The sequence below is a fragment of the Manis javanica genome, chromosome 11 (assembly GCF_040802235.1).
Source record: "Manis javanica isolate MJ-LG chromosome 11, MJ_LKY, whole genome shotgun sequence".
Taxonomy (NCBI): Eukaryota; Metazoa; Chordata; class Mammalia; order Pholidota; family Manidae; genus Manis; species Manis javanica.
The window spans coordinates 38,768,429-38,783,259 of NC_133166.1; the positions used below are offsets into that span (position 1 = coordinate 38,768,429).

The 14,831-nt window shown below is 38.1% G+C and overlaps 1 protein-coding gene across 7 annotated transcripts in view; it reads right to left on the minus strand.

Annotated features, from left to right (window-relative positions):
* Positions 1–8,197, minus strand: part of UEVLD (UEV and lactate/malate dehyrogenase domains) — a 59,977-nt gene extending 51,780 nt beyond the window's left edge. For 2 of the 7 annotated variants that reach the window (XR_005063603.2, XM_073216307.1), the window contains exon 1: positions 8,050–8,197. Coding sequence is in view for 4 of the 7 variants with exons in the window: in XM_073216307.1 (XP_073072408.1) it covers positions 8,050–8,091 (42 nt within the window). In the remaining 3 variants the exon portion in view is untranslated. Of the gene's footprint in view, positions 1–5,200; positions 5,281–7,577; positions 7,835–8,049 lie in introns of those variants that run through there. The other 5 variants (XM_037026959.2, XM_037026955.2, XM_073216308.1 and 2 more) reach the window with 4 other exon arrangements.
* Positions 8,198–14,831: the final 6,634 nt, after the last annotated feature.

The following is a 14,831-nucleotide window of genomic DNA, read 5'->3' on the forward strand; positions in this document are numbered from 1 at the left end:
TATGTGAAACAAATACTAACAAAATTAAAGGAGGAAAAAGAATGCAATGCATTTGTTCTAGGAGACTTCAACACATCACTCACCCCAAAGGACAGATCCAGCAGATAGAAAATAAGTAAGGACACAGAGGCACTGAACAACACACTAGAAGAGATGGACCTAACAGACATCTACAGAACTCAACACCCAAAAGCAACAAGATACACATTATCATCAAGTGCACATGGATCAATTTCCAGAATAGACTACATACTAGGCCACAAAAAGAGCCTCAGTAAATTCAAAAAGACTGAAATTTTACCTACCAACTTCTCAGACTACAAAGGTATAAAACTAGAAATAAATTGTACAAAGAACACAAAAAGGCTCACAAATACATGGAGGCTTAACAACATGTTCCTAAATAATCAATGGATCAATGACCAAATTAAAATAGAGATCAAGCAATATATGGAGACAAATGACAACAACAGTACAAAACCCCAACTTCTGTGGGACCCAGTGAAGGCAGTTCTAAGAGGAAGTATATAGCAATCCAGGCATATTTAAAGAAGGAAGAACAATCCCAAATGAATAGTCTAAAGTCTCAATTATCATAATTGGAAAAAGAAGAACAAATGAGGCCTAAAGTCAGCAGAAGGAAGGACTTAATGAAGATCAGAGAAGAAAAATAAAATTGAGAAGAATAAAACAATAGAAAAAACCAATGAAACCAAGAGCTGGTTCTTTGAGAAAATAAACAAAATAGATAAGCCTCTAGCCAGACTTATTAAGAGAAAATGAGAATCTACATACATCAACAGAATCAGAAACAAGAAAGGAAAAATCAAGACGGACTCCACAGAAATACAAAGAATCATTAGAGAATACTATGAGAATCTATATGCTAACAAGCTGGAAAACCTAGAAGAAATGGACAACTTCCTAGAAAAATACAACCTTCCAAGACTGACCAAGGAAGAAACAGAAAATCTAAACAGACCAATTACCAGCAACAAAATTGAAGCGGTAATCAAAAACCTACACAAGAGCAAAACTCCCGGGCCAGATGGATTTACCTCGGAATTTAATCAGACATACAGAGAAGACATAATACCTATTCTCCTTAAAGTTTTCCAGAAAGTAGAAGAGGAGGGAACACTCCCAAACTCATTCTATGAAGCCAGCATGACTCTAATACCAAAACCAGGCAAAGACCCCACCAAAAAAGAAAATTATAGACCAATATCCCTGATGAACACAGATGCAAAAATACTCAACAAAATATTAGCAAACTGAATTCAAAAATACATCAAAAGAATCATACACCATGACCAAGTGAGATTCATCCCAGGGATGCAAGGATGGCACATCATTAAAAAAATCCATCAACATCACCCACCACATAAACAAAAAGGACAAAAACCACAAGTAACATCCCCATAGATGCTGAAAAAGCATTCGACAAAATTCAACATCCATTCATGATAAAAACTCTCAGCAAAATGGGTATAGAGGGCAAGTACCACAACATATTAAAGGCCATATATGATAAGCCCACAGCCAACATCCTACTTAACAGTGAGAAGCTGAAAGCTATTCCTCTGAGATCAGGAACAAGACAGGGATGCCCACTCTCTCCACTGTTATTCAACACAGTACTCAAGGTCCTAACCACGGCAATCAGAACGAATAAAGAAATAAAAGGCATCCAGATTGGTAATGAAGAAGTTAAACTGTCACTATTTGCAGATGACATAATATTGTACATAAAAAACCCAAAGACGCCACTCCAAAACTACTAGAACTGATATTGGAATACAGCAAAGTTACAGGATACAAAATTAACACACAGAAATCTGTGGCTTTCCTATACACTAACAATGAACTAGCAGAAAGAGAAATCAGGAAAAAATTCCATTCACAATTGCATCAAAAAGAATAAAATACCTAGGAATAAACCTAACCAAGGAAGTGAAAGACCTATACCCTGAAAACTATAAGACACTCTTAAGAGAAATTAAAGGGGACACTAACAAATGGAAATTCATCCCATGCTCTTGGCTAGGAAGAATGAATATCATCAAAATGGCCATCCTGCCCAAAGCAATCTACAGACTTGACACAATCCCTATCAAATTACCAACAACATTCTTCAACGAACTGGAACAAATAGTTCAAAAATTCATATGGATGGATACACCAAAGACCCCGAATAGCCAAAGCAATCCTGAGAAAGAATAAAGTGGGGGGATCTCACTCCCCAACTTCAAGCTCTACTACAAAGCCATAGTAATCAAGACAATTTGGTACCTGGCACAAGAACAGACCCACAGACCACTGGAACAGAACAGAGACTCCAGACATTAACCTAAACATATATGGTCAATTAATATATGATAAAGGAGTCACGGACATACAATGGGGAAATGACAGTCTCTTCAACAGATGGTACTGACAAAACTGGACAGCTACATGTAAGAGAATGAAACTGGATCACTGTCTAACCCCATACACAAAAGTAAATTCGAAATGGATCAAAGACCTGAATGTAACTCATGAAACCATAAAATTCCTAGAAAAAAACACAGGCAAAAATCTCTTGGACATAAATATGAGTGACTTCTTCATGAACATATCTCCCTGGGCAAGGGAAACAAAAGCAAAAACAAACAAGTGGGACTATATCAAGCTGAGAAGCTTCTGTACAGCAAAGAACACCATCAATAGAACAAAAAGTTACCCTACACTATGGGAGAATATATTCGTAAATGAGAGATCTGATAAAGGGTTGACATCCAAAATATATAAAGAGCTCATGCACCTCAACAAACAAAAAGCAAATAATCCAATTAAAAAATGGGCAGAGGAGCTGAACAGACAGTTCTCTAAACAAGAAATTCAGATGGCCAACAGACACATGAAAAGATGCTCCACATCACTTGTCATCAGAGAAATGCTAATTAAAACCACAATGAGATATCACCTCACACCAGTAAGGATCACTACCAACCAAAAGACAAACAACAACAAATGTTGGCGAGGTTGTGGAGAAACGGGAACCCTCCTACACTGCTGGTGGGAATGTAAATTAGTTCAACCATTGTGGAAAGCAGTATAGAGGTTCCTCAAAAAGCTCAAAATAGAAATACCATTTAACCCAGGAATTCTACTTCTAGGAATTTACCCTAAGAATGCAGGAGCCCAGTTTGAAAAAGACACATGCACCCCATGAACATATGAACTAGCAGAAACTATTTACAATAGCCAAGAAATGGAAGCAACCTAAGTGTCCAGCAGTAGATGAATGGATAAAGAAGATGTAGTACATATACACAATGGAATATTATTCAGCAATAAGAAGAAAACAAATCCTACCATTTGCAACAACATGGATGGAGCTAGAGGGTATTATGCTCTGTGAAATAAGCCAGGTGGAGAAAGACAACTACCAAATGATTTCACTCATATATGGAGTATAAGAACAAAGAAAAAACTGAAGGAACAAAACAGCAGCAGAATCACAGAACCCAAGAATGGACTAACAGTTACCAAAGGGAAAGGGACTGGGGAGGATGGGTGGGAAGGGAGGGATAAGGGTGGGGGAAGAAAGGGAGCATTATGATTAGCTTGTATAATGTGAGTGGGGGCCAAACAGGGAGGGCTGTGCAACACAGAGAAGACATGCAGTAAGACAAGTAGTGATTCTACAGCATCTTACTAAGCTGATGGACAGTGACTGCAATGGGGTTTGTGGGTGGTGCCTGGTGATGGGGGGAGTCTAGTAAACATAATGTTCCTCATGTAATTGTAGATTAATGATACCAAAAAAAAAAGAGTATCTTCTTAATGTAGTATTAAGACATGTATTTCATTAGTGCTCCTATACCACCTATGAGAAGTCTGTTTAACATTCTCTAAGGAAATGTCCCTCAGACAATGCCATATGCTTCACAAGTGTAGACACTTCACTAAAGAGGACAATTAGCCCGTAGATTCTAAACCTAAAGCAATTATATGTCATAAAAATCAGTAAATGTGAAAAGTTGAGAAGTTACTAAAAGTTTAATTTTATCTGCTGTACCACAGTATGTTTATTGAATAGACTGATACTTACGAACATCAAGAACACTTTTGTATGACATTGCTCAAATGTAGGACATACTAGGGAATGCTCTGTGGCATCATTTCATAAAAAAATTTTTACGAGGAAGGAATCATACAGATCAAGTCCAATGTTATCATTTTAAGAATGAGCAATGTAGGTCACTCACCCAAGGTAATTCAACAAGGGGAGTGGGAAAAAGGAATTAGGGAACCAGATAATTTTATTAAACTATTTAAAATAAACTAAAGAATATACATACATGTACAAATACATATGTACATATATATATACACACATTTTGAACAATAATAAATACCCATGGACTAATCCACATATGATCTAGAACAGTGCTGTCCAACAAAACTTTCTGCCATGATGGAAGATTTATATAGGGCACTGTCCAATACAGTAGCCACAAGCCACATGTGGCTATTGACACCTGAGACATGACTGGTGTGATGAAGGAACTCAGTTTTTAACTTTATCTGATTTTGATGAATTTAAGTAGCCACATGTGGCTAATAGCTACCATAAGGACAGAACAGACCTTTCCAATACCATTCCATCCGAGTACTCCTTCTCTTGCCCACTCAGCTGCCTCCCTTGAATGTATATTAACATTCTTTTGCTTTTGCTCTCAATAGTTTTATCAAACAGATGTGTATCCCTAAACAACAATTTGTATAGTTTTTATGTAGTTTCTTGATTTTATCAAAGCATAATTTTGTACATAACCTCCAATTTTATCACTCCATATAATGTTTCTAATTCATGTGAATTGTTAAATGTTGTAGCTCATTAGTTTTCACTGCTGCATAGTAGCGATTTCCATTGTGTAAATATACAAATTAACCTCCCCTCTGTTCATGCAGATTTGGGTTGTTTTTAATTTTTAGTTATGAATAATTCTGCAAATGTCCCTTTGCTTCATATATTATAAATTCTCTATGGTAATCTACCTAGAGAAGTGACATGAAACACACATAATCAAATTAATAATGTAAGCCAAATTGTTTCCCAAAATAGTTAAATAGCTATTTAACCACCAGCAGCGTTTAAAATTCCCATTCACCCGCTAACCTTTTCAAACAATATTGCTTCTCTCTCACTTACCAACTTTACATTTCCCTGTACAGCCCCGGAAGATGACTGGTTAGCCAGAGACGGGTAAGATTCCTCAAGGAAGGAACAACCTAAGACAGGCACAGTCGCAGGGGGGCCATCAGGTGAGAAATCGGGGATCAACAGAGGTGAGGCTTAGAACCTCACCCCCCGTTTTGAGAGAAATCTTCAGCATCCGTGGATGTTTTGTTGCCCTTGTCTACCTTGGATTAATACTTCGTCTATAGGCACACACCTGATCATCTACATTTGCCCTCTTACAGCGCTAAACTATGTTTTCTACCTTTATCTTGCATCTACCTACCACTTCAGCATTTTATTTAAAAAAAATAATAATAATAATAATGGAGAAATGTGGGATTCACATATAAATCAAGTATAAAAATCAAACGAATAATCATAATTGACCTGATTGTGTAGAGTTAGTTCATGATGCGTGATCAAAACCGAAAGTTTCTGTGATGACTGCCCTTGCACTGTTCACCATGTAAGAACTTATTCACTATGTAAGAACTTGTTCACCATGTAAAAACTTGTTCGTTATGCTTCAGAAGATTGGAGACTGTTGAGAATTAGGCTTGGGGTTGATTAATGATTGTGCATTGAGTCCCCTATACAGAATTTTATTGTTGTTAACAACCATATGATCAATAAATATGAGAGATGCCCTCTCAAAAAAAAAAAAATTCCCATTCACCCATATCCTCCAAATCATGGGAGATTATCTTTATGCCAGTCTTGTGAGGGAAAATGGTATTCTACCATGATCTTAATTTGTTTTTCCATGGCTACTAATGGATTGAGCAAACATTCACATCCCTGCTTCTTTTAAAAAAAATGATTGTTTACATCCTTTGTCATTTTCTATTGGTTTTAATACTGATCTGTAGACATACTAATTAATATATTCCAGATACCAATACTTCGGCAATTATGTGTTACAAAATTCTTCTCTAAGTTTGTATTTTGCCTTTTCACTCTCTTCATGATGTCCTTTGACATGTAGTTCCTAATTGGAATGCAATCAAATTCATCAGTCTCCTTTGAATATTTCACATCTTATTCAAAAAAATGTTTGCATGCTCTGAGTCCATAGATTCTCCCTTACATTTATCTATGTGTTAGTTTGTCTTTCACATTTAAATCTTAAACCCACAGGGAGTTTTTAAGTTTGGTAAGACATAGAGACCCATTTTCATTTTTTTCTCATATGGATAAGCATTTGTCCTTGCATTCTCCTTCCTTTACTCATCCACAATGTCTCTTCTGTTTCCTAGCACATTCCCAAGTATGTGTGAATGTAATTCTAAGCCCTCTAGTCTGTTCCACTGGTTAATTTGTCTATCCTATACCAATACCACACTAAGTCTTAAATACTAGTCTTAATATCTGGTAGAGCACGTTCCCACACCTACTCTTCTCTAAGAATGTCAAGATTCTTCTTGGCTTTCTGACTTTGCAAATGAATTTTAGAATCAGTATGAAAAGTTCCCAAAATAGCCTGTCAGAATTTTTCCTGGAATTGCACCGACTCTATCGATCAATTTGGAGAGAGCTTGTATCTTCCCGTGAAGTTTTGGAATACTTATATAAGTTGGAATATTTATTGGGTTTCAATGAGACTTTTCACTTTCTCCACACAGTTGCTTGATTTTAATGTAGTGTTCTTAGATTTTTCAGCACTACAATTATTTCTAGATATTAAGTTACTACATTATTTGCCTAGTGTGAGGGCAAAAGAACTTCAGAAGTATCTACTGGATAGACTTGTTTCTAACTGGTTTCCTTAATTTATACATTCAACAAATATTAAGCACCTATGTGCTAGACTCTGTGATGCAGTGATGATTTTTAAAAATTCCTTGTTAGACTAAACCCACCATTGAGAAATTCATAATCTCTCTTGTCTTTTTCCTTTATTCCCTGCTCCACCAAAATTATGAATTTCTTTTTCTACTCTTAATTTTAACAATTGTTCCCACTGAACAACATATCATGCAACTCTCATTGAAAACTTGGAGTGGTTCTTTTAATTTCATGTTCTCTGAAGAGGAGACAGAAAGGGTGTAATCCTAAATATGATGGTACTCCTCTCCCTGGAAAATCTACACCCGTCACAGTGATAAAATCATTCAAATCAATTCACAATCAATTATAACAACTACAATCATGAGGCTTCAAAACCTCGCACACGTGTGCAACTTGTCCCAACAAAGAAACAGACAAATCCAACAAAAACGGCATAAATATATAGTTTCCGGATAGAGAAGTCTTAAGCAGCACTACGAATCACTTAACTAGACAACCAGTGTAAAAGGAAGTTGCTTCAGGCTATACACTGGTGGGTAATCAGAAAACCTGGACCAACCTGGAAAATGGCGCTAGTCATGCCCCGAAACGCAGGTCACACTTTTGGGTAAGCCGTCACACTCAACCCTTCAACAACAGGAGGATCTCTTTTTGGGCTTTCAAGAGCCTTTATCATTCATTGCAGTTACTTAGCACCTCCGCAGTCAGGCACAGAGCTAGGTGCAAGGGATACAACAGCACCGTCTCGGCCGTCAGAGTTCACCCCAGGAGTAAGGTTTGTAAATAAATAATTACTCCACAATGGGATAAACCAAGTTTCTGAAAGCAAGTAGAGAAGGGCATGATTCTCTCTTCCAGGAAGTGACAGCTAGGTCGTCTTACAAAGGGGGAGCATTCCAAGTAAAGGCAGCCGGCTTCGCCGCTCCAAGCCCCAAAATGGGCGGGGGAAACACCGCGAGGTAACCCTGCTAGGGGTGGAAACGCCCCCAGGGCCCCCGGGCCCCAGGTCCGGCCCGGCGGGCTACCCGCACCTTGCCAAGCAGCCGTCTCAAACCCTCGCAGTCGAACTCCATCTTCAGCCAGGCCCCGGAGCCGGGTTCCACGACCGTAAGTCCTGGACTTTCTTCCGCGTTCGTCCCTGGACGGAGGCCGGCGAGGACCAAACCTCCCGCGAGGTCCGAGGTCCCGCCCCTTCCCAGGCTCCAAAGTCAACCCGCGTTCAGCATCTCAGGCTCTCCGCCGCTCGGCCTGGAGTCGCGTCGCTGCGTCAGGGTGAACCCAGAGCGCCGTCAGAAACAGGTGACTCCCAGGGAACCTCGACCCAGCTTGCTGGAAGGAAACTTGGGGAGATCTGTAAAGAGAGGAACAGGAAGACCCCGAGGAGAAGCAGGAAAGGAGGTAGAAGCAACTAGCGCTGTTCTGGAAGGCTTCTAAAGTGATGTGTTAAATTCAGTGGAGTGTCGATAAAGATCAAGACCAAAAACTGTAGTTGGATTTGGGAAGGAAGAAGTAACAGAATTTCAAAGAAAAATTTCAGAGAACTAGATTGCGAAAACGGAGCGAAAAGGCGCCTTGTCAGAGAATTGGGAGATGGACAGCCAGTGTGAGTGTGGTGCACCTTGCGGGCAGGAGTTGCTCTTTTTTTAAGTAGACACGTCATAACCGTGGCGTGGTGGAATAAGGAAGAAGCTAGGTGAGAAAAAGAGTTTGAAAACTAGAGAGGAGGTAGATTGGTGAACAAGGTCAGCTGGAGAAGGAAGGTGAAGAGATGCAATTTCCTGGCTTTGGTCTCCAGGACTTGGGAAATATCGGCTTTGTAAACTTGGCTTGAGCCACTGGGCCTAAAAAGTCGCAGGAGCTGTATATTGTAACTGTCAAGAGGTTGGGTAGGCAGGAGGTTGATTGTGTTTACAGAAAGAGCCAAGGGCAGGAATGCTGTGACTCAATTAGGAGAAGAAAGTGAAAGGCTGGAAGGAGCATTTATTCATTCAACAAACTTTTCTTGAGCATTGACTATTAATTAGAAATTTTCCTAGACTCAAAAGTACAAAGAACTAGTACTGTCAACAAAGGCTATATAACAAACCCACAGCCAACATCATACTTAACAGCAAAAAGCTGAAAGCTTTTCCTCTAAGATTGGGTAAAAGACAAGGATGCCCACTCTCACCACTTTTATGCAACACAGTATTGGAGGTCCTAGCCACAGCAATCAGACAACATAAAGAGGAAAAAAGACATCCAGACTGGTAGGGAAGAAGTTAAACTGTCACTGTTTGCAGACAACATGACTATTATACATAGAAAACCCTTAAAACCCCACTAAAAAATATTTACTGAATTCAGCAAAGTTGCAGGATACAAAATTAATACAGAGAAATCTGTTGTATTCCTATATACTAACAACAAATTAGCAGAAAGAGAAATCAGGAAAACAACTCCATTTACAACTGCATCAAAAAGAATAAAATACTTAGGAATAAACCTAACCAAGGAGGTGAAAGACCTGTACTCTAAAAACTACAAGACACTCATGAGAGAAAGTGTGGAATACATCTTGGAAATAAATGGAAATACATCCCATGCTCATGGATAGGAAGAATTAATATTGTCAAAATGGCTATCTTGTCCAAAGCAATTTACAGATTCAAATCAATCCCTATCAAAATACCAACAACTTTCTTCAATGAACTAGAACAAATAGTTCTAAAAGTCATATGGAACCAAAAAAGACCCCAAATAGCCAACCAATCCTGAAAAGGAAGAATAAAGCTGGGAGGATTATGCTCCCTAACTTCAAGCTCTACTACAAAGCCACAGTAATCAAAGCAATTTAGCACTGGCACAAGAATTGGCTCATAGATCAATGGAACAGAATAGAAAGCCCAGATATAAACCCATACATACATGGTTAATTCATATATGATAAAGGAGCCATGAATACACAATGGGGAAAAAAGCCTCTTCAACAACTGTTGTTGGCAAAACTGGACAGCTGCATGTAAGAGAATCAAACTGGATTATTGTCTAACACTATACACAAAAGTAAACTCGAAATGGATCAAAGACCTGAATGTAAGTCATGAAACCATAAAACTCTTAGAAGAAAACATAGGCAAAAATATCTTGAATATAAACAACCTTTTCCTGAACACATCTCCTCGGGCAAGGGAAACAAAATAAAAAATGAACAAATGGGACTACATCAAGCTAAAAAGCTTATGTACAGTAAAGGACACCATCAACAGAACAAAAAGACATCCTACAGTATGGGAGAATATATTTATAAACAACCTATCTGATAAGGAGTTGATATCCAAAATATATAAAGAACTCACATGCCTCAACACCCAAAAAGCAAATGACCTGATTGAAAAATGAGTGGAGGATTCTGAACAGATACTTCTCCAAAGAGGAAATTCAGTTGGCCAACAGGCACATAAAAGATGCTCCACATCACTAATCATCAGGGAAATGCTGATTAAAACCACAATGAGATATCACCTCACACCAGTTGGGTGGCCAACATGCAAAAGATAGGAAACAGCAAATGCTGGCAAGGATGTGAAGAAAGGGAAACCCTCCTATACTATTGGTGGGAATTAAATTGATTCAACTGTTGTGGAAAGCAATATAAAGGTTCCTGAAAAAACTAAAAATGGAAATAACCATTTGATCCAGTAATTCCACTCCTAGGGTTTATCCAAAGGAAACAAGATCCCTGATTTGAAAAGACATGTGTACCCCTATGTTTACTACTGCACTATTTACAATAGCCAAGATATGGAAGCAACCTAAGTGTCCATCAATAGATAAATGGATAAAAAAGAAGTAGTACACATGGTATGTGGGGAATCATGGGGAGGACAGTGTAGCACAGAGAAGACAAGTAGTGACTCTGGCATCTTACTACACTGGTGGACAGTGACTTCAGTGGGGTGTGGTGGAGACTCAATAATATGGGTGAATGTAGCAACCACATTGTTTTTCATGTGAAACCTTCATAAGAGTGTATCAATGATACCTTAATTTTTAAAAAGTGGTACATATACACAGTGGAATATAATCCAGCTATAAAAAGAAAATAAATCCTACCATTTGCAACAACATGGATGGAGCTAGAGGGTATTACACTCAGTGAAATAAGCCAAGCAGAGAAAGAGAAACACCAAATGATTTCACTCATCTGTGGAGTATAAGAACAAAGGAAAAACTGAAGTCACAGATTCCAAGAATGGACTAACAGGTACCAAAGGGAAAGGGACTGGGTAGGATGGGTGGGTAGGGAGGGATAAGGGGGGGAAGAAGAAAGGGGGTATTATGATTAGCATGCATAATGTGGGGGGTGCGAGAAAGGGGAGGGCTGTACAACACAGAGAAGACAAGTAGTGATTCTACAACACTTTGCTATGCTGATGGACAGTGACTGTAATGGGGTTTGTGGGGGGGACTTGGTATAGGGGAGAGCCTAGTAAACATAAGATTCTTCATGTAATTGTAGATTAATGATAACAAAAAAAAAAGAGAAAGAAAAGGGGGATTACTCCCTGATAGGATAAAACTAACTGCAAATCAATGATTAATGCATGCTTTACATATCCTTAATTTTGATCTTTCAAAAGGTGTCAGATGATCAGCTATGGAAGTACATTTTTCTGATAATATTCCTTTCTCTTAAAAAAAAGAAAAAGCAGTTCCTGTGTGGTGATCTCCAATAGGTTCTTCACAATGGTATAAAGGTCATATCAAAGTGTGGGCAAAGGGTTTGTTTGTGTTTATACAGAGGATGAAAGCCTAATTTGGCTACCCAGAAAATGAATTAAGATACGATATGAAGAAGAACTTCCAACATCAACATCCTCTGGAAGAGTCATTCCAGATGATCATCAAAAAACTTCAACAAAGATCCTGGTGCTGTTGCAGTTATAGCTGCATTCATCCCACTGGTTCCTGGACTTGCCATTGGAATGAAGAAGGAGATATCTAAGCTGGCCTGTGCATACAGTAAAACAACAAATTTGACTGGATCTATACTGTTGGAACTCAACCAAGAATTAGGAGAAGTGCAAGTTGCAGTGCTCAAAAATCGTGCGACTATAGACTATCTACTGTTAAAGGAACATATGCAATGTGAACAGTTCCCAGGAACGTGTTGTTTTAATTTGTATGATTTTTCTCAAACTATTCAAATTCAGTTAGACAATATCCATCATATCATTGATAAGTTTTCACAAATGCCTAGGGTACCTTACTGGTTTTCTTGGTTTCACTGGATATGGCTGGTAATTGTAGGTCTGCTTTTGCTATGTAGCTGTATTCCTATTATGTTAATGTATGTGCGCAAGTTAGTTAGTAGTTTAAAACCTATACATGCTTAAGGTACTCTACAAGAAGATATGTCAAAGAAATAATCAATCTTCCCATGTTTTCTTCCGTCTACTTCTATAGCTTTTCTTCTTCCTTCCTATTTACAGCCCTTTAGTAGAATTCATGCCTCATATAGAAAATTACCAAATATCATAATTCTTCCAAGTGGTAAAGATACCTCAAGACAAATGCTGGACATAGAAGTCACTGGGCATAAATCTGCAAAGAAGTAAAAAAGCTAACCTTTTCAAAGAATATTGCTTCTCTCTCACTTACCAACTTTACATCTCCCTGTATGGCCCCGGAAGACGGCTGGTTAGCCAGAGACGGGTAAGATTCCTCAAGGGAGGAACAACCTAAGACAGGCACAGTCGCAGGGGGGCCATCAAGTGAGAAACTGGGGATCAACAGAGGTGAGGCTCACCCCCCCCCCCCGTTTTGAGAGAAATCTTCTGCATCCGTGGATGTTTTGCTGCCCTTGTCTAGCTTGGATTAATACTTAGTCCATAGGCACACACCTGATCATCTACATTTGCCCTCTTACAGCACTGAACTATGTTTTCTACCTTTATCTTGCATCTACCTACCACTTCGTCATTTTATTAAAAATAATAATAATAATAATAATAATAATAATAAAGGGAGAAATGTGGGATCCACATGTAAATCAAGTATAAAAATCAAATGAATATTCATATTTGACCTGATTGTTTATAGTTCATAATGCGTGATCAAAACCGAAAGTTTCTGTGATGAATGCCCTTGTACTGTTCACCATCTAAGAATTTATTCACTATGTAAGAATTCATTCACCATGTAAGAACTTGTTCGTTATGCTTCAGAAGATTGGAGACTGACGAGAATTAGGCTTGAGATGGATTAATGATTGTGCATTGAGCATTGACCCCCCTATACAGAATTTTATTGTTGTTAACAACCATTTGATCAATAAATATAAGAGATGCCCTCTCAAAAAAATAAAAATAAAATAAAAAATAAAATAAATTTCCAAAACAAAAAAAATTAAAAAAATAAAATAATCCCTAGAAACCTGGAATTCTGTAGTACAAACATTATCTGACTTCCCATATAACCACCTTCATCTCCTGAAATTGGTGCTATTAGAGCCTATAATGTAATCGGGCTGAAACATTCACTCTTCCCTAAACACAGTGTATCTTCTTTGCCTCATGCCTTAATTCCTGTCTGGAATGTTTTACTGTGTTCGTGTATCTGTCTACCTCCATCTCTTTCCCTTTTTCTGTTCCCAAAGACTGTGAGGCCCTAGCAGATACTCATCAAGTCTCGTTTGTCCCTGAATTCCTGTGCCTAGTGCGCTTGAATTAATGTTTGTTTTCATTCTTCTAATTTTGGCAAACTAGATATAGAGAAGCCTTCAACAGAAAGCTTGCTGAATGAATAACAGTGTAAGACGACTGAAGCCACGGAAGATGGTGTAGTGTACTAGTTCTCAGCCTTATTTTTCAGAATTTTCAAAGAGACGTTGAAAGTTATTGACCTGTCCCCAAAAACTGTACATGTCAACATATACAATCCAGTTCATATCCAATTTCAGGAACGTTCATAGATCACTGAAGCCCATCCCTGGAACGTCAAATGTAGTTGGTACAAGCATAGTTCCCTACAGCCTTTGGGCAAAAAAATCTGACATACCTTTCATTCCATAACTCCACTTTTGGAAATCTGTCTTACAGAAATAAAGTACCCAGGATAAGGTACAGAGATGCTAATTATAATAAAAGAAAAAAATGTCCCCAAACTAAGAAATGGGAAAAGTGTATATTCTACATCTTTGTTTTCAGCTTGAGAAAAATCACAAGAATGGCTTGTTTAAAATTATAATTTTTTTCTTGGTGCTTTTCTTCTGATCTCTGTTTATACTCTCTGCTTTTATAGCTAATTGGTCCTATCAGTGATAAAATCTTCGTGTTCCAAATATCAGGCAGAGATGTATCATTATTTACTTCTTTTTTGCCCAATTTTTTATTGTGATAAAACACACATATTATACAACTTGCCATCTTAACCATTTTTAAGTAAATAGTCCAGTGGTATTAAATACATTCATTTTCTCATACAGCCATCGCTACCACCATCTCCATAACTCTTTTCATTTTATAAATGAAAACTCTGTATCCATTAAACAATAACTTCCCATTCTTCCCACACCCCAGCCCCTGGCAACTACTGTTCTACTTTCTGTCTCTATGAGTTTGACTACTCTAAATACCTCATCAAAGGAATAGACTAGAGAGCCCTGAAATAAACCCTTGCATACACAGTCAAATGATTTTTGACAAGAGTGCCAAGACCCTTCAATAGGGAAAGCACAGTCTCTTCAACAAATGGTGCTAGGAAAACTGGATGTCCACATGCAGGAATGAAGTTGGACCCTCACCTAACACCATGCACAAATATTAACTCA